General features: G+C 56.5%; 5 protein-coding genes across 5 annotated transcripts; 2 read left to right on the top strand and 3 right to left on the bottom strand.

Annotated features, from left to right (window-relative positions):
• Positions 1-79: 79 nt before the first annotated feature.
• On the top strand, positions 80-2,202 carry CDEST_03048 (Putative Zinc finger, CCCH-type). The gene is made up of 6 exons (XM_062919207.1): positions 80-277; positions 342-416; positions 480-950; positions 1,002-1,113; positions 1,170-1,312; positions 1,354-2,202. Exons 1-6 carry the CDS (start codon positions 133-135, stop codon positions 1,884-1,886), a joined length of 1,479 nt encoding a protein of 492 aa, XP_062775258.1. The 5' UTR covers positions 80-132; the 3' UTR covers positions 1,887-2,202.
• Positions 2,203-2,615: 413 nt separating this feature from the next.
• CDEST_03047 (Putative tetratricopeptide-like helical domain superfamily) lies at positions 2,616-6,545 on the top strand. Its single transcript, XM_062919206.1, has 6 exons — positions 2,616-3,933; positions 4,080-4,293; positions 4,360-4,393; positions 4,495-4,553; positions 4,862-4,926; positions 5,348-6,545. The coding sequence occupies exons 1-6, from the start codon at positions 3,245-3,247 to the stop codon at positions 5,394-5,396; spliced, it is 1,110 nt and encodes a 369-aa protein (XP_062775257.1). The 5' UTR covers positions 2,616-3,244; the 3' UTR covers positions 5,397-6,545.
• Positions 6,347-6,592, bottom strand: CDEST_03046 (uncharacterized protein; the record flags this gene model as incomplete). The annotated part of the gene is made up of 1 exon (XM_062919205.1): positions 6,347-6,592. One exon carries the CDS (start codon positions 6,590-6,592, stop codon positions 6,347-6,349), a length of 246 nt encoding a protein of 81 aa, XP_062775256.1.
• CDEST_03045 (uncharacterized protein) lies at positions 6,547-7,095 on the bottom strand. Its single transcript, XM_062919204.1, has one exon. It carries the CDS (start codon positions 6,999-7,001, stop codon positions 6,657-6,659), a length of 345 nt encoding a protein of 114 aa, XP_062775255.1. The 5' UTR covers positions 7,002-7,095; the 3' UTR covers positions 6,547-6,656.
• Positions 7,096-9,675: 2,580 nt separating this feature from the next.
• Positions 9,676-13,747, bottom strand: CDEST_03044 (Putative basic-leucine zipper domain-containing protein). Its single transcript, XM_062919203.1, has 3 exons — positions 13,193-13,747; positions 11,876-12,750; positions 9,676-11,817 (listed from the first exon to the last, which is right to left on the bottom strand). The coding sequence occupies exons 2-3, from the start codon at positions 12,667-12,669 to the stop codon at positions 10,770-10,772; spliced, it is 1,842 nt and encodes a 613-aa protein (XP_062775254.1). The 5' UTR covers positions 12,670-12,750; positions 13,193-13,747; the 3' UTR covers positions 9,676-10,769.
• Between the last annotated feature and the right edge of the window lie 4,078 nt (positions 13,748-17,825).

Raw genomic sequence — 17,825 nt, 5'->3', positions numbered from 1 at the left:
CGGTATAAGTGGGTCACATCGTCTATACCCACTTAGTCACCCCCCTGAGGGCAAAGACAAAGCCAAAGCGTCTTCTTCCCACCACAGTCACAGGAGCAGTGATCTCATCCTTCTACTCCCTACCAAAAACGCATGATACCCTACAGTCGCAACAGCAACACCTCTTCTTTGCGCAACGAGACACCTTCATACGAAAACCACAGCGCGACACTCCATACCAAGGAAATGCCTTCTCAGGAAGAACAGGAGCTGTTGGCCAGGATCGGCCAACTTGCAGGTACAATTCCGACATGCACAAAAAACAGCAAAAACTGCGCGGTCTCTAATTTGGTGGCAAACAGGCAAGATCAATCTTCACAAGGCCCAGCAAGCCGGTGTGCAATCAGTGCCTAGCAATCAAGCTACCTACGGACGGAGTATGTCTCCAACTTCTCTAACTCTTAACCGTATGCTTCAGTGCTTACATGTTATATGTATAGGCACCACTCACCGACATGGCGGCTTCCCCCACAAGCACCGCGTCGAGCCTTACCCCTCTACTCGAGGCCCCTCGGGGTTTCGTCATCGATCCCTGGTTCTGAACAACGGTGGAACGCAAACACCGCCATCCGAGTCGTCTACTCCCGAGGCCCCTGGTACGGCTGGTTCCTCCGGCGCCTGGATTTCCAAGAACACCCGCGGCCAAAGATCGCTCATCAACTCGGCCGTCTACGAGAAGAATAACGAGGCGCATGCCAAGGCTATCGAGGCATCTCGACAGCAGAAGATTCGCCGGCAGGATGCGCGCGAGCAGTCGCAGCTTGCCAATCACTTCCATCGTTACGGAGCCCACGCAAGCGCGCCTTCTACCCCTACTAATCCCACCACAGCGACAGGCAATCATGAGGTTGAAATACAAGGAATCCGCTTCCGCGTCGCCCACAGCGGCAGCAAGCTCATTAAGGTGTCGGGTACGTCGCCAAGACTCCCTTGCGCGGCAGGTTACACTCACCACCCCGCAGGAGATCTCCATCCCGCCAGTGCGACGCCCAAGGTCGCTTTCGTCGGAGGCGTCAAGTTCCACCGAAGCAAAACGGGCAATCTGTACCGAGCCGGTGTGCTGGAAGCTCAACGGTATGATCCCTTTCCCCTCCTATCGACAGCCGCTAATCTTAAGTCACTCCACTCAGCCAAACGAGCGTCAAGAAGCTCGATGTGCCTTGCAGCATGTTTTCGCTGACCGGTATTTTATTCACAATCTCATCTGACCACCCACGCATAATCATCAGCTCAACTAGACCTGACAGCTTCTTGCTCAAGTGGGTATCACAGAGTATAGGACACCCAAACTAACCACAATGATTTTTACTCTAGGTTCATGCGCCAAGGGACCGGCGTGTCGATACATGCACGATGCCTCGAGGGTCGCCGTCTGCCGGGAGCTGCTGCATAAGGGGAACTGCGCCAATGGGGAGTCTTGTGATCTTTCCCATGACTTGACGCCCCAACGCACCCCGACATGTGTTCACTTCATCAAGGGCAACTGTGCGAACCCTAACTGCCCCTATGCTCACTCTAGTGTGTCCCCAGGTGCCCTGGTCTGCCGTTCGTTCGGAATGTACGGCTACTGCGACAAGGGAGACAAGTGCGAGGAGCGGCACGTGTTTGAATGCCCCGACTTCAGCAACACGGGCAAGTGTAGAAGAAAGGGCTGCAAACTCCTTCACCGCGAGAGGGCAAGCGTCCTTCGGAAGCGCACGGACTCGGACGAAATGGAGGACCTGTCGAGCGATGCCGAGTCGGCAGACAGTGACGACGTGGACTCGGACGAGGTCGAGGAGTTTATCACCGACGGCGCAGGTGATGATACTGACTTCAAGGTCCAGAAGGACTTTATCTCTTTCTGATCGTGATCCCATGCCGCCTATCCGGAGAAGGCCATCTAGGTCTCTCTTTACTGACATGTTTGCTATCCACTCCAAGAGAGGGTCCAGTCAAAGCAAGAGAGCTCCCGAGTCTCCTTTGTCGCGGGCGTATTTTCAGGTTATGGAACGACTAGGACAATAACAACAAACGATACCCTCGGAGAAGAAGAGGAAGAAGAAGATGATGATGAACAAAGGACCAGAGCATTGATACCACGTAGGAAGAAGAAGATGACGAAGCAAAAGCAGACATAGAAAGGATAGAGACAAAAAAAAAGAGAGAGAAATTTTTGTAACCAAAAACCAATGTCTATACAGATTGTGCAGTGTGACAATGTACTGAATTCATAGGCCGACAAAACAGCAAATGAGATGTGTGCTGATCAGTCCGTCCGTAATTATGTGACGGGATTGGGAAGCCTGGGAAAGCCTCCATTCAGATGTGAATAAAAAAACCAAAAGGGTTGCAGCCACGGTGACAACTGGGAAATAAGCAAGTTTACTGACCTTGGCTAAGCATCATTTCCGCGAGCGGGCCGACCCCAAGAGCTCCCGGCTATGTCTCAATTAGATCAACTCCAATTTCCATTGGAGATTTTATAATTATTTTACCCCGCCATCCTTCCATCCATAGGAAGTCTTGGCTGCTCGCCCCTCCACTAATCCGCCCCCTGTGGACTCCTGAATTTTGAGCTGCCCATTTGATGACATTTTGTATCTTGCTAACGCTGACACACGCACAAAGCATCTCAAAAAGACCCCTCTGCAACCCTCCCCCCCAATCTCATCGGTGGAGGGGGCAGCGCCACACACGTCGCCGTTGGTGGTGACTGAGAGCCCTTTATCCTCGGGCTAGACGCTTACGAGTTCGAGGGCGCTAATGGAGACCCCATCACCTGGTGACCGTCGTCGTGGATTTGCTCCTCCGAGACTATGCCTTGTTGGAGGGAATCGGGTCCAAGATCCAAGGTCCAAGAGGGGCGGGCGGCTTGCGGCCGTCTTTGATGTGCACCGCCGTGTGCTGAGCCCCTTGTCCAGGTCGACCGACTGCATCCTGCAAGAACATGTTCGTACCTTACTTTCCGAAGCTGAGAACAGCACCACCACTACCACCACCATCACCACATGTGACGAAGCTGCGCCAACATAAGCAAACAGCTCGCTCTCCTTGATGACTTGACAGACATTTATCCTTCTTCTGCTGACAGATATTCTTTTTTTCACTTTTTTTCTCTTCCTCCAATTTGTTTTTGCTGCGTCTTCACGTCTGCGCTCCTCTGCTCCAATTTTTAATACGAGTCCATTTGGGACAGCACTAACCGTTAGACGTCATCATCATCATGGGCCTACGCGACATCCTCAAGAAAAAGGACCACCTCGACAACGGCAACGCCAGCAGCCAGGATGCCGTCGACAGGCTGGCCGCCCCCGAGTTCAAGTTCATCCGATCCGACACAAACACCCAGGAGGTCATCCACCCGCCGTCGTATCCCGTGGAGGAGAGCAAGGAGCAGTTCCTGAACCCCAGCGAAACCGCCGCCGGCACCGCCCCGAAGCCCCGGCGCAGCCTCGATGTCTTCTTCGGCAGCCGGTCGCGCAGCGTGTCCGCCTCCTCGCAGGCGAGTTCGGCCTCCCACAGAAAAGAGGGCAGGCGTTTGTCGGAACGGCTGCACCTCAGCCGCTCGCCCGCCTCGTCCGACAACGTCCCGCAGAACCTGCCCGACATCATAACTACCGCCGAGGGCGAGCAGGACGAGCTGGAGTGGGAGAAGCGCGCCACTATCCTGGCCTCGGCGAACAAGAGCAGGCCCGCGACGCCGTCGCACGACAACCTTCAAGGGTCCGAGACGAGGGGGCGGTCGCCGAGCGCCGCCGTGTCGTCTCCGGCAATAGACGAGGATATTCAGGAGGCCATCCGACTGCACGAGGCGGAGGACTACGTCAACTCGACGGCCATGTTTGCTCGCTTGGCCGACCCGAAAGGGGCGAACAACACGCTCAGCCAGTTTCTATACGGTCTTGCTCTGAGGTGAGTGCTTGCGCGGCTCCGGCTCGACGGATGACGGCATAGCGTCGGAGACTTTGGACGCGATGCGACGGCTGCCACGGTGACTGGGTGGGGGTGGGGTGCTCAGAGGTTAATGACGCGAAATGCTGATCAGAGGCTGTTGACAGGCACGGCTGGGGCTGCGAGCCCGATCCAGAAGGGGCAATCAAATTCCTCTCGGCGGCGGCGTCGAATGCGGCGACCGTCGAACAGATGGCGTTGAAGGCCGGGCTGAAGAAGGGTGGTGCGGCCAAGGGCGAGCTCGTTCTGGCCATCTTCGAGCTGGCCAACTCCTTCAGACACGGTTGGGGCACGGCGAAGGACCCGATCGCGGCCAAACAGGTGAGTTGCCCGGCTCTGGAAGAATCGCAGTCATGTCTGAACTGCTAAACTGACGCCCCGTGGCAGTACTATGAGACTGCGGCGAACCTCGGAGATACAGGTGAGCACTACTCCCCGCCCCTCCCCGGATGATGCGTTCCTGGGCGTCGAGGTCCGATGTAAATGTTTGGGGGCTGCGCTAACCAGCCTCGCTCTTCCCAGACGCCATGAATGAAATCGCCTGGTGCTATCTTGAGGGCTTCGGATGCAAGAAGGACAAGGTACGTTTCATCACATATCACCTGTTGCTTCCAGATGCCGCGTATGCCGGGGGCCAGTAAACCACGAACCAGAAATTTGGCTGCCGAGGGATATCAGCATGAGCCTCAGCAGCCCCGCATCCTGTGTGGCTTGCACCGGCGAGGGCACATGTCATGGGATGAGCGCATGCATCTTTTTGAAGGCCAGTTTGGGCCGTTAGCAGAGGCTGTCTTGTCTGTCTGGTTGGGGTTGGGCATCAACGGCTGCACTCAGCACCCGCACATGGCGCATGCCCCGTTTCATCACATGAGGCTGACAAGATGTCCAGTTCGCAGCAGCCCGGTACTATAGGTTGGCCGAGAAGAATGGCAACAAAACACTAGGCAACTCCTGGTAAGTCGAGCCTGTTTCCTCATTCTTCCCACTGGTCTGGTTGGGGATTCCCCAGAGTCGGACCCGACATATGCATCATCAACAGGGGAGAGCTGCATTTCCTGTCTCAGATGTCTCTTGCCCTGTGGCATTGATAGGCTCCCGAGGCCTCCCATCCCCTCATTCGGCAGCTCGCCCTGTCTTCGTCCTCTTGGGTGACAGCCGGCCTCCTGTGCTGCACGCTTATCTGCACTGCGCCGCATCCATCAAGTGCAAATGTAGGCGCTGCGTCGAGAGCGGCCCGCGCATCGCGATTCCCCTTCTCTGCCCCTCGTTTGCCTCTTGCGCCTGACACCATCCTCTGCAACCTGGCACCATCATGATCTAATCAGCACCTCTCAACCCGTGACACTCAGAACGGCTGACGGTGGCAACCCGACAGGATCTGGAAGGAGAAGTACGACCCGGATGCTGGCAACGGCAAGAAGTAGTCAGCAACAATAAAAACAGGGAGGTGGACGTAGTACAGATAGGGAAGGTTTATTGTGTGCGTGTGCGCGTAAGACGGACGAACCAGTTCTCGGTGACACGGCGTCGCATACTCGAAACGGGTGTGTGCGGACGGCAGCCGGCGTGCAGCCTCATCCGATGGCGATACCTTTTTCTCCCTGCCGTCATATCACTGACGCTCAAATATCGTCACGCGGCGACGGCGGACGCCCCTGAACCATGCCGCGAGGTGTTGCTGTGTAGTTATCTATGATGGGAAGACGGCTACACGAGGAGGAGGAGGAGGGGGCAGAGGCTCTCTTTTGTCGTTTCGCCCCCCCCCCCCAACTTTCTTGCTCTCATTGGGTCGAACGGCTCTCTCGAATGGTCATGATGGCATGGGAAGCACGGAGGGCGTCGTAACTCGGGTGGCGCGGGCGCGTAACGTGGGCCGGATAGATATAACTGAGAAGGTAGAAGGCCTTCGCGGGGCGAGGGGACGGGGTTCTTCGGTTCATGGCGTGCGCCGTAGGACGACCTTTTTTTCTTCTTCGTTTTTCGGTTTGCGCCTGCAGGTCTCGCGGACGTGGAGAGGAAAAGGGGGAAGAAGAGGGGGCAGGCAGGCAGGCAGGCAGCTGTCACGGAACCGTTCTGTGCTCTCACTCCATGTCTTTGGGGGTCGCGCTGGGCAGGACCTGCAGGCCGAGGCCACACGGGCTTGTCTTGGGTAGAGTTGTTGTAGGAGGGAGTCTCTTCCTTTACACGAAGGATTTATCGCGTAGGCCAGAGGGGGTGGGGGGGCCTTCGTTTTTTGCCCATTTGCTGGTTTTTAAAACATACCCATCATCGCATCACTATTTAAAGCTCGACAATATATACGGAAAAGTTGACATTTGATCGTGGCGGTCTCGAGCCGGCTGACCCGGTGGCGGGGCCGGCCGGAATAGGTTCGTCACTCGGTACCCGCCCCGGCGGCATCTGCGTTTCTGGTATCGGCCGGCCCGAGACAGGCTCCGCTCCCGATGTCGTCCGAGGATCGTCCGGGGATCGTCCCCTCCCGACATCGCACGGTCTTTTCTTCACAGTGGACGTACTTCGTCGTCTCGTGCGAAAAGATGAGATTCCTTCTATCGGGCTGCACGTTCCCGCATGAGACGGGGAGGGACTCAGGGGCAAGGTCGGACGAGGGACATCTCATGGCGCGGCATGTGGTCTGCTTGTGCAAGGGTCTCACTGCGTTTCTTCGAGGGGGTTCGCAAGATTTAGGGAGTACCGAGGGAGGGGGGGAGGGGGGGATGGATGCATGTGTGATCTTGGTGAGACGGCCTTTTGGGAGAGATTCCGTCGTCGCTCTGCGGTTCTAATGGCTCTGCTCTGCGCGGTGTAAGTCGAGTCATGTGGACATGTGCTCCATGCGTGGGGGAAAACGGACGCCGGTTGCGTCTCTCAAGAAGACAGAGGCCACCGTCAGTCTCGCCGTCCACCTTTTCACCGTTTTTTTCTTTCTTTCTCTTCTCCCTTGCATTCCGTTGACAGAGGCGGCGGTTCCGGGAGACGGTGGAGGGCTCGATGCTCGAGGAGGGCCGCGGAAAAAACATGCTCGTCATGATGGGCGCGCGAGTAAGCCGCGCCGGCGTCGACCTTTTTTCTTATCCTCTGTAGATGCAGTAGAGCGTGCCTTAGCTGCGAGATGGAGAGGAGGGGGGGGGGGGGGGGGGGGGGGGAGGGGATTCCTGATGCCTTCCGAGGAGGTAGATGGCGGGGGAAATCGGCGAACTTAGTTGATACAAGATCTCTCTCGCTTTCACCTCCGAACCCTCCATCGGATCGTCAGCAGGCGTTCGTCCGTTCAGCGGACCCAGGAACTGCAATCGTCGCGACGCGAGAAAGCGTTCTTTGCAAGGCGAAGGAGGCGTTCTAGCAGGGAGTGAGGGCGCCCTCCGTGTGCCCAATGAACGGGTGCAACGTCAGCAAAACCCATTCGCGGGCCCTTTGAAGGCCAACGCTAAAGAGGTCGACGCTCACCTTGGCCTCACCTTAGGCCCCCAAAACCCCCGGCGGCGGCGACGACGGCGGCGGCCATCCGTCATCCATCATCCGTTCAGTTTCCTGGTCGTGGGGATGAACGACATCCGAACTACGCAAAGGAAGAAAAGAAAAAAACCTCACCGTCGGCTGCCATCACGGCTGCTCACCTGGCCACCAGGCCACACCTTACGCGCTTAGCACGCGGCCTGGGCTGTTGCGAGGGTGAACGGAAGCCGGCGATGCAGCGGTGTTTGTCAGAGTGGGTGAGTGGGTGGTCCGGGTGCCTTTGCCACCAGACCGTCTCTTCACCGACGGCATAAGTGCGCGTCGCTAATGACCCCGGGGATGCGATGTCCGTGGTAAGGAGAGGACGGGCTCGTCGTTCACCGCGCCGTTCTTCACCTTGGTCTGGAAGCAGAAGGGAGAGTAAACGTGAGCGATGTCATGCCATGATATGCCATGCCATGCACCCACCTCGCCGTGGACTAACGTGAGCGCTGGCCCACGCATGCGACCTCTCGAATGTCTGAGACACGCATGCGAGCACGACGGTTCTTCTTCTCGGCATACCCCTCTTCGGCTCCAGGCGAGGAGGATATCTCGACATCTGTGCATTTCTGGTATCTCCTTGGCCGTCGTGTCTACTCGCTTCACCTTTCTCTATGGCAGCTCAGCTATCTCATGATGTACGGATGGGCTCACCCGTCCTCCCGACATCTCTCTTCAGTTCTCTGATGCGGGAACGAGACTAAGAAGAATCAAAAAAAGGACTTCGGCACACTACCGTTCCAATCCTTCGCCGCCCATTCTTAGCGCTAGCGTGCGTCGTATGAGTCTAAAGTGTGGCTTGATTTCTTGTTCCTCTCCGCCTCCGCCTCCCTCGCCTTGTAGGTCGTCCCCCCCCCCCCCTCCCCCCGGGAAGACAAAGACGACGCTACCGAGGAAGAATGCGCCCAAGCTCCCAGAGCTTTGAAGTACACAAGCTCTAAAAGCTCTCAACGAACAATCCCATTCTCTCGTCTGCATCCTATTGTTTGAGGATCGCCCCCAAAAATCCCCAGCCTCCGCCAATCCTCCTCAACACCAAGACTCCGTCTCTTATACCGCATGCCGCCAAACGTGGATAGCTCACCACCTGCTTACCTCCCCTATCATGCGCCGTGTCATCGAAACAGAAAGAGAGGGGGGAGGGGTAAAGAGCATCACGACGCCCCCCGCCCCCCCTTCTCCTCATCATTGTGAACCAATCCCTTGCTCTCAAAAACGTAACCACGGCTATTCCTAGAGACCACACACACACACACACACACACACACACACACACACACACACACAGAGAGAGAGAGAGAGAGAGAGAGAGAGAGAGAGAGAGGTCACTTCACCTCGCCCGCTGCTCCTCCCGCGCCTCACTGGTTGATAATGGCATCCTCGCCTTTCTAAATCTTGGCACGAGCCGAGAGACGGTCACACCCACCACACACATACTTCGGAAACGGGGAACGACGCTACTCATAGGACCCCCCCCCCGCTGCCCCATGTCGCCCATCTTATCACGTAGAACAAGAGAGCCCGCCAGTGGATCTCGATAGATCTAGGCTTATCCTCCGTCCGTCCACATTCGTTTCCCTTTTTCTGCCCGTGCCATATCCGTGTAAATCGCCGCCGCCGCCGCCGCCGCCACCGCCGCCATCCACCAAGTTCGTCGACGGCCTGGACCTCTCCACCTCCCCTTCATCCCGCCTGTGTCGTCTCCAATTACATGCCGTCCTCGACGGGAAGATGACCAACAAGGTTGTCGCTGCAGCCTAGCCCAGCCCAGCCCAGCTATCTACCTACCTACCTGCCTGCCTGCCTGGGCACTCTATGTAGCGTTCCTCCTTGGCCTCTGGGGACCATACAACCCGGCCGGTCCTCGCTCGCAAGTCTGATCGACGATCAGCGGCGCACGAAGAGGGAGGGCACACGACGGACCGGAATGCCGTTCCCATGTTGTTGTTATTGGTTTTTTTTGGTTTTTTTTTTATAGACTTTCGCTCTCTCGCGCGCTCGTCTGCCATCTGGGGACGGCGACGGACGACGGACAAGGGTGCGCGGGTCATTCGACTCTCGCCAGTGGTGGGCCACAATGCTACAACCACCGCGACGGTCTGACGAGAGTATCGCTGATATGGCATAGACGGCAATGGTGAAGTACGTACGTGGTATCTTTTTTGCCGTTTGGCAGAAGTAGCTACACGGCGAATGGGGGAAACCGGCTCTCTGCTGGTGCTCGGTTGTAGAGCGCGGTTGCATGACCTTTCTGGGCAATGGGGTTGTTTGCTCGCACGCTGTCACCCAAGGCCCCGGCCGACATGTTTTCCTCCCCTCCCCCCTATGACGGCTGTGACGCCGGACATGAGTGCCATAACAGTCCACGAGAAGAGTGATGGAAACGCATAGGAGCAGGGAAAGAAAGCGCGCTTTCTGAACAGCAATGATGATATTTCGCTTCGTCTGGTTTGTCATTGATTCATGAGGTTCGTTTCGACTCGTTTCCGTTCCCACGTTTCGTCGCGAGACGGACTCTCTCGTTTCTCATCCCAAAAAGAAGACAATCTGCAACTCTGTGCGACGCGGCTGTCCCTCCTCCTCTCTCCCACCCAAAGAAAAAACACAGGAGATGCCAAAAGGAAAAAGCAAAGCCACAACCCCATTCAAACACCTTACCCCCCCCCCCCCCCTATTCTCCCTTTCCCTTGTGAGATGATGTCCCTCATAAGTTTGTGAGACCTGCTCTCCTCCGATGAACCCGAAATCCCCCATCCAGCCCAACCGCTTCCAGTCCCCATTTGTACAAAACATCGGAAATGCCTGGCCGTCCCATGTCCCCATGCCCTTCTCTTCCCTTGTCCCTCACACAGTCGCCTCCGTCTCGTTTGGGGAAAAAACGGTAGATACCAAACTAGATATGTGAAAGGAACAAAATGATATCAAATCAGAATTCCAAGAATGCTCGCTCGCTCGCTAGATACCGGGAAGAGGGGGGGGGGGGGAACGGGGCGTTCCCAAAAACAAAAACACAAAGTGAAAAGGAAATAATAAGACGGGTTAAAGTTGCCCGAAGAGCTTCGATCATTTGGCGGTGAAAAGAGGTTTCGTTTGGTGCGTGAGCAACAATGTCTGGGTTGAGGGGATTGTTCCGCGGGAGCGGTGGAAGTGTATGATGAGGCTCGGCCGAACGAGAAGAAAAGAAGGTAATTCCAGAAAAGATAAAATGATTTTTTTTGTGCTGTACTAGAGAGTTGAGAGTCGTTGAACGTGATGAACGTGATGATCATGGGATCGTTTTTTTCTGTCTTTTGTCTTCGTTATTCGTTAGCGCCCACTTTCGCGCTGTTGCTTTCCGACACCATTTTTGCAAAGTTTCTGACGACTTCGCTGGGAATCTGGTCCCAAAGTAGTGATCTAGTGTAGACGTCGGCGGCCGACTGTTTGGTGTTGCGCATCGCCGCGAGAGCGTCGGCGAGGTTCTTGCGTCCTTGGCTGGTGGAGCGCTCGGGCGCGCTTCCGAGGAAGTCTTGGGAGTTGACGCCGTTATACTGGGCCGCCGAGAGGCCGAAAAGCTGCTCGTTGGCCTGCTCGTCGGTAGGCTGGGTGAGCGAGTCGCCTAGTTGGCCGAGCATCGAGGGTGCGACGCCGCCCATTGATGTGTCACCCATGGACACGGCAGAGTTGTCCACCCACGAACCACCGGAAGGCTGGGGAGCGACAGCGTTCATCGTGTTGGACGCTCCGTTGATGCCGGCGTCTTTGAAGACGCTCTCGAGGAGCGTGGCAGCTTCGGCGCGAACGTCTTCCGACACTCGCGGGATGGCGGGCGTGGAGCGGCTCGACAGAACAAAGGCACCGACGAGGAAGAGCATGAAGAGGATGCCGCCCTGAGACGAGGGCTTCTCGGACTCGACAGGGAAGGCAGTGTTGTCGGTCTTCTTGGTCGGGATGACCTGGAGCTCCTGCTTGACCTCCTGCTCCATAGGATATTCGCCGAGGAAGTTGACACTGTCCCAGGTGCCGGGCATAGTCATGCCGTCCATGTCATCGTAGCCGGAGACGAAGTTGTTGTTGGCGGGGGCCGCCATGGCCGCGTTCTCGAGACGTTGGACGTGGTCGGTGAGGACACTGACCTTCTTGCGGAGCTCGCCCGTCTCAATCGTGTGAGAGCGCATCATTTCCTCCTTCTCCATGGTGAGCGACTCGATGTACTCCTGGTTGAACTGCTTCTCCCGCAAGAGCTGTTCCATCTGCTTCCTCATTTCGGCCATCTCGTCCTCCATGTCGGTGAGGACGGCTGTGAACTGCTTCTTCTCATCCTCCAAACGTTCCGTGTGCTGCTTCTTCCTCTGGCGAGAGTCAAGGCTGTGGGACATCTGTCAGTCATGGGGGGGGTCACCGGGCGAGGGAAATGCACACTCACGCTGCCTGGCGATTCCTCAACAGTCGCTTTTGTTGCTTCAACTCTTTGATCTCCTGCTCATCAGTGGACTGAGAGATGAGGTTGTCGATATTGCTCAGGTTGCGCTCGGCCGGGATGTCGAAGCGCGCGTTCTTCTTGCGGATGCCGTCGCCTCTTCTCATGTCGTTGTGCGAGCGAATTGCAGGGCTCCCGGGGCGCATCTTCTTGGCCATGGGCTCTGCCTGGCCGAGCCAGCCCTTTTGCGGCGATGTCGGGATGGACTGGTTACCCGAACCGATGGGCGCGAACATGTTGATCTGGCCAGTGGGGTTGGTGAAGGGCGTCTGGCCCTGGACGGGTCTTTGGAACATGGGCGCGCCGCTATCGTACTCAGCCGGCAAGCCATCGAACTGCTGTAAAGGGGTGCAGGAACCGGACGTGTTGCTCAGGGACCAGGCATTCCCTTGGGGGCCAAACGGAGAGGGGTGGGGCTGGGCATGGTCGAGGCGCATGAAGGGGTTGTTGTTGGTGTGCTGTTCAATGAAGGGGTTGTTGGACGGCACAGATTGCATTTCGACTGATTGCCAGTCCTCCGTCTTAGGCGAGAAGAGAGAGCCGCCAATGGCGAACGATTCCCTTCTGCTATCGGCCATGGGAGGCGACATTTCCAGGCCCGAGTCGAGTGCGCTGTGGTCCAGGATGCTTTCGTCCAAAATGCTGTGGTCCTCCTCCTCGTAGTACTTTTGCGCTTGTGTTGTGTCTACAGTCAACGGTGTCGGTCTGTAGTAGTTCGGCATCTGGTATGTTGAGACCATTTCTGGTGTGTATGATGAGCAGCAGTCAAGTGATGACTGCGATGCTGTGCTCTGCTGGGCAATGGCGCCTATTTTTCTACTCTACCTGGTCGTGTTAGTCGAGGGCGGCGGTGAAAACGATCGGCCAGGGTTTATTTTTGGGGTTTGGGTGAGATGTGGAGACACTGGGCCGCACTCAAGAGACTCGCGGATGAGGGTTTTCGGCTGGCTATGTTGTGTGTGTGAAGCGATGAGGATGATGCATGCATGCAAAAACGCGATGGGAGTCTGCACAGAGAGGCCAGAAGCCAACCTTTTGTGAAACGACCGCGGGCAGATAGATAGATGCGTGGGCTGGGGGTGAGGGCAAGTAGACAGGGAAAAAGCAGAGGGCGGAGGAGGTCGAGCGGGATGAGCGATAAGAGAGGTTGGTGGGGATAGAACGAGATGATGCACGGGAGGGGGGTGGTCGGCGAGTTTAAGAGGGCAGTGCGTGCAGGACGAGGGAAGAACGAACGCCTTGAAGGGGAGAAAACACACTCACAGGCTAGAGGGGTCGGTTCTTCTCGGTCGTGTAGTACGGTGCTGCGATGCACTCCAGATCTTTGTGGCGAGTTGAGAAGATCAGTCAGACACCAGGGCGGGGAAAGTCTCGAGTGTGTGTGTGTGTGTGTGCGCGTATGTGTGAGTTGTGAGTGTGAATGTGAGTCGATGAGGACCGGAGGGGAATGAGAGTGAGGGACGATGGGACAATAATAAACAACTGTGTGTTGCAACAACGGGGAAATCGTCAAAGATGGGGTGTCGGAAGTATGTATGTATATACGTATGTACGGTGGGCGCAGGATGTGTGCGAGTTGACAAGATGGGGGTGTGTGTGTGTGTGAATGTGCTGTGGTGTGCGATGTCGTTTTCTTGGTGGGTAGACAAGGTAGAGATGGAGGAGGAGAAGGGATGGTTTTGTATTTTCAACAGGAAAGGCGGCACTTCTGCGAGAGTCTCGGCATGAGGTACTTCGTCCTAAACGGTGGCCGGGGTCAGGTACTTGCTTGGCTTCGAGAATAATACGGTGGGCTTTGGATGGGGGGAAGGAGCAGGAGGAGGGTAGCAGTAAGGTCGTGGGAAGTGTGGGAAGGTCAGGCTGGTTCGGACCTGATCCCAGTCCAGGGTTAAGGGCCAGTGGGGAACGACAAGAGGGACGAACGCGCGACTGAGCCGGGATGGAGAATCGAGAGTTTGAGCGAGAGACACAGAGGGGGAAGAGGAGCCAGAGCTTGTTACGGATGACTGAGAGTAGGTACAGTACGGCGCGATACGGAGGAGAATACACGGATGGAGAGTTGGGTGGAGAGGAAGAAGCATGCTCTATTCGTAGGCAGAGAGACTAAGAAGAGGGCCACCCGCCGCATGTGGGATGCGATGCGCATTGGTGGGCGGTTGGTCACTTGCTTGGTTGTGGAGGGTAGCCGACAGATGGACGCAGTGGGTGTGTGATGAGAGCGAGCCCAGTCAGCAACAAGAGCAGCAGACGCGATAACCTGGGCGCGAGAGGAAGAGAGAGGGAGACAGAGAGTGGGAGAGCACGCACACAGGCGTTGAGAGGACCAGTCATACAAGAGTCGAGATGGCGGTTTCTCTTTGTCCTGCTTCCTTGGTTTCAGAGCTCTTGACAATGCATGCCTGCCATATTATGTTTGTTTGCCTTGCCTGCGGCACATGTATCCTCTGGGACGATGTGAGGTGAGGAAACCTTGCCAGTGTCCTGTCATGACGGATTGATCGAAGCATGGCGACAACCGGGTCGCATAGCATGAGGGCATACCGAGTATGAGAACCGGCGGCAACGAGATAGACAGGCTGACGGCGCCGTAGAATGATTCCTTGGAACAAGACACGGACAAGCAAGGGGCGCACGCAAAGGAAAGGAGCATTGGGCAGGGGTTCCGTTTGGCTTCAGACCGCCTCGAACTTTCCTTACGGACTCTATCAACTCGAAAGGCACGCGCAGCCATCAGCTCGTGTAGTTTTTTTTCTTCTTCTTCTTTTTTTTCTCATTCTCTCTCACCCTCTTCTTTAGGTTTTTGCTTGGTACCCAAAGGGAGAGGGGGCTAAGGTACCGTTCGGCGTGCTAAACTAGGGCAAGGTACCTAGAGGCCGGGAGAGGCTTGCTTGTAGGAAGAGCACTGGGGTTAGAACACATACGGTGCAACGGCCACGAGAATACCTGCGAAGGCAGGCATGGAAGGTGATAAAGGAACAGTAAGAAAAGGAACAATCCGGCAGAAGGGGACCGGGATGGGATGGGTAACCGGCTGCTCAGAGCCAAAGCGAAACCCAACCCCACGCCCAGCCGATGCGCTCTGACTGATATCTCTGTGCTATTCTATGGTGGCTCTTCTGTTGGGCGAAGCGTGGCCGGGTATGCGTGTGTCAATCGAGGGCCGCTGGAGACGACAGGCTTCGGCCAGCGAATAAAGTCAGTGGTGAGGGGGATGGCAGGAGATTCTGGGTCTTTGGGTCTTTGGGTCGTGGCCTTCGACGCGCCGGGTCTGGATGGACGGGGATCTTGCCGGACAGCGGCGGGCGGGTCTATCAAGGGAGAGGGAGGGAAGAGAGAGAGAGAGAGAGAGAACAGGAGACGGTTCGGCCGCAAGCCGGAACCGCAGTGGAGGACGGAGAGGAAAGTACGATGGAAAAAAAGAACGAAAACGAAAAAAACGAAAAAAGAACCGAGAGGGGAAGGCTTGGGGAGCGAAAAGGGAATGGCGTTCACTGCTGTCACTGACGGTGGGGGCTGGGCTCGTAGCTCGGGTCATGGTCCGTCCGGCAAATAGTTGATCAGAGGCTGGAACAGGGAGGAGGGCGTGAGACGGCCATTTCGACAGCCAGGTGCGGAGACCGTGAGAAACCGTCAAGAAGAAACGGGGCAACTGCCGTACTATACCGTGTCTCATCTCATATACATGTGCCGGCGGGGGAAACGGTTGACTTGAAGCTGTCGGTACGACGTTACGATGTTTCGACAAGGAGCCCGATACTGAAGACTGACGGGCGACAGAACTAGCTGAGAATGACGTGCCTTCGTACCTTGACAGGCGAGGAGGCCGCTGTGATGACCAAAAACGGAAGGAAAGATACAAAAACAAGAGGTGAGACGGGCTCTGCGTGGTAGTGAGTGATGAACTACTTCAAGGGTCCTTGTAAACAAACATGACCCCCGTGATGCCGTGACGCCTTGCCCTCCTTGCCTCTTGCAACGACTGGACGAGACGACGAGACTGACCGGGCAGCTCCAACAGGTTGGGCATCGACGGCCGCTCCCTTTCCCGCGATAGGCTCACTAGAGTGTTATTGATACCCAAAGCCTAAGAATGGTCGTTCCCCCAAAGACGTGACCTCCTTTGACAGCCCAGTGCAGCCCTCCCGCATCCACTAACAAGCCACTGTTTCTCGTCTCGGTGCTCCTATTGCTCAGCGCTGGGTGGAGTGATCACACGGGTCTAGACAGTGGCTACGGGGCCTCGGCGGTGCCTGGGATGGGAGTTGGGACATGACGGCGGCTTACTTCAGCCGTACACGGGCGACATGGCGCGAGCCTCCCGTATCGGATATCTTGCCCACGATTCTATCGACTGTCGTCATGCTCACCCCTTCTCGTGGTGCTATCGCAATCGCATCACACAGCGAGGCAAGCATATCAAGGCGGTGCACAGCGACTGAGCAGCCACACCTGCCAGAGGGAAGGCTTCCACCGCACATACGCCCAGTGGCTCGAGTGCCTTTCTTGTAGGCCCCGAGATAGAGCAGCATGACGAGCCCCCGTTTAGAGTGGCATCGTCCAATATTCCCCAGATCATCTGGTCAACAATCCAACCACGGATCCGGCAGGACGACGCGACGGTCATGCTGCCCCGATTCGATCGATCCCTATCGGCGGCCTTGGCTAAGAAATGCCGTACTAGTAAAGAAGAAGAAAAATCTGCTCATCAAAGACTGTGACGCCCCGTTTGTTCCCCCGATTCCGCGAGACACAATGCGCAATTGGCCAACCTCGTCTCTCTGCAAGTCGGGATCATGCCCGTACTCTCAGACCAAATTTCTCAGCCACATCCATGGAACACCGAAAGCCACCCAACCCATCGCCTATACCTCGGGCGCCTTTCACCGACAGGCCCAAAGTCAATTCCAACATCGGGGGGAACAAAGAGGGGGGCAGCAAGCAACAACACGAGTGGAAAGGGAGAAGTCCGAAGAGCGAGTGAGAGAAAGAGTATGAGAGAAAAAATGACGGTGGCTGGGAGACCAACACCCGGGTAACGCTCTACAGTACCGCCGGTGATGCCCAAGCAGGAATGTCAACACCGGCCAGCCACTCATAGCCTGAAGAGACTGACGAGCAAGCCCCAGCTCCACTGTGCTTCATGGCCGCATACAGAGCGGCCTATCGCCAACTTGAAGACCCCCTTCTCCTCCCAATGCTGCTTTGTCGGTGTGCCGTGGTTCTTGTTTCGGGCCTCGTCGTCAGAGCGTGTGCGGCGCGGTATGAGCCAGTACCCTCGATGAGCGCCGTGTCAGATGGGAGGTACTTCCGTCCGTCTTGACCTTACCTCCCCTTTGCCCGAGGGCAGCGGCGACAGCGTCTGGGAACCATCGTGTATAAGCTCCGTTGACCGTCGACCCCCAGTGATTCCTCACACGCGTTTTCGCGTCCCATAGCGCGCCAGACGACCAGGAACCATACCAAAACCCCACGGCGTGCTGCACGGAGATGCATCGGCGACGTGAATCATGCGCGTCTCCACCGATGGACCCGTTTCAACGTACGGATAATGTACGAAGTTGAAGTTGCAGCTGTTGAAGATACTGCCTCCTCTCAGAGAGTCAGACTGCCTCTAAGCTTCCCTTGTAGCTAGCTTCTGCCGCCCGCGTTTCTGACACCAATCCGGCAAGTGGATCCGCCTCCTCACCTTCTGGAAAAACTCGGCCGCCGCGAAAGCCGGAAGGAAGGAAAAGATGGAAGATGGGAAGCAGGAAGGCACCGCCGGGGAATGGAGACGCAATGGCGCCGTTTGAAAAGTGGAGTGCATGCTTAAAACGACCCGTTAATGGACCACTGCAACTGCGCAGTCCCCGTCGCGAGCCAATCGTCCAAGTGAGGCGAGCGAACGATGCCGCAG

The sequence above is a fragment of the Colletotrichum destructivum genome, chromosome 2, assembly GCF_034447905.1.
Source record: "Colletotrichum destructivum chromosome 2, complete sequence".
Taxonomy (NCBI): Eukaryota; Fungi; Ascomycota; class Sordariomycetes; order Glomerellales; family Glomerellaceae; genus Colletotrichum; species Colletotrichum destructivum.
Note: the sequence above shows the minus strand (reverse complement) of the source record. Positions and strands in the feature narration are given on the sequence as shown.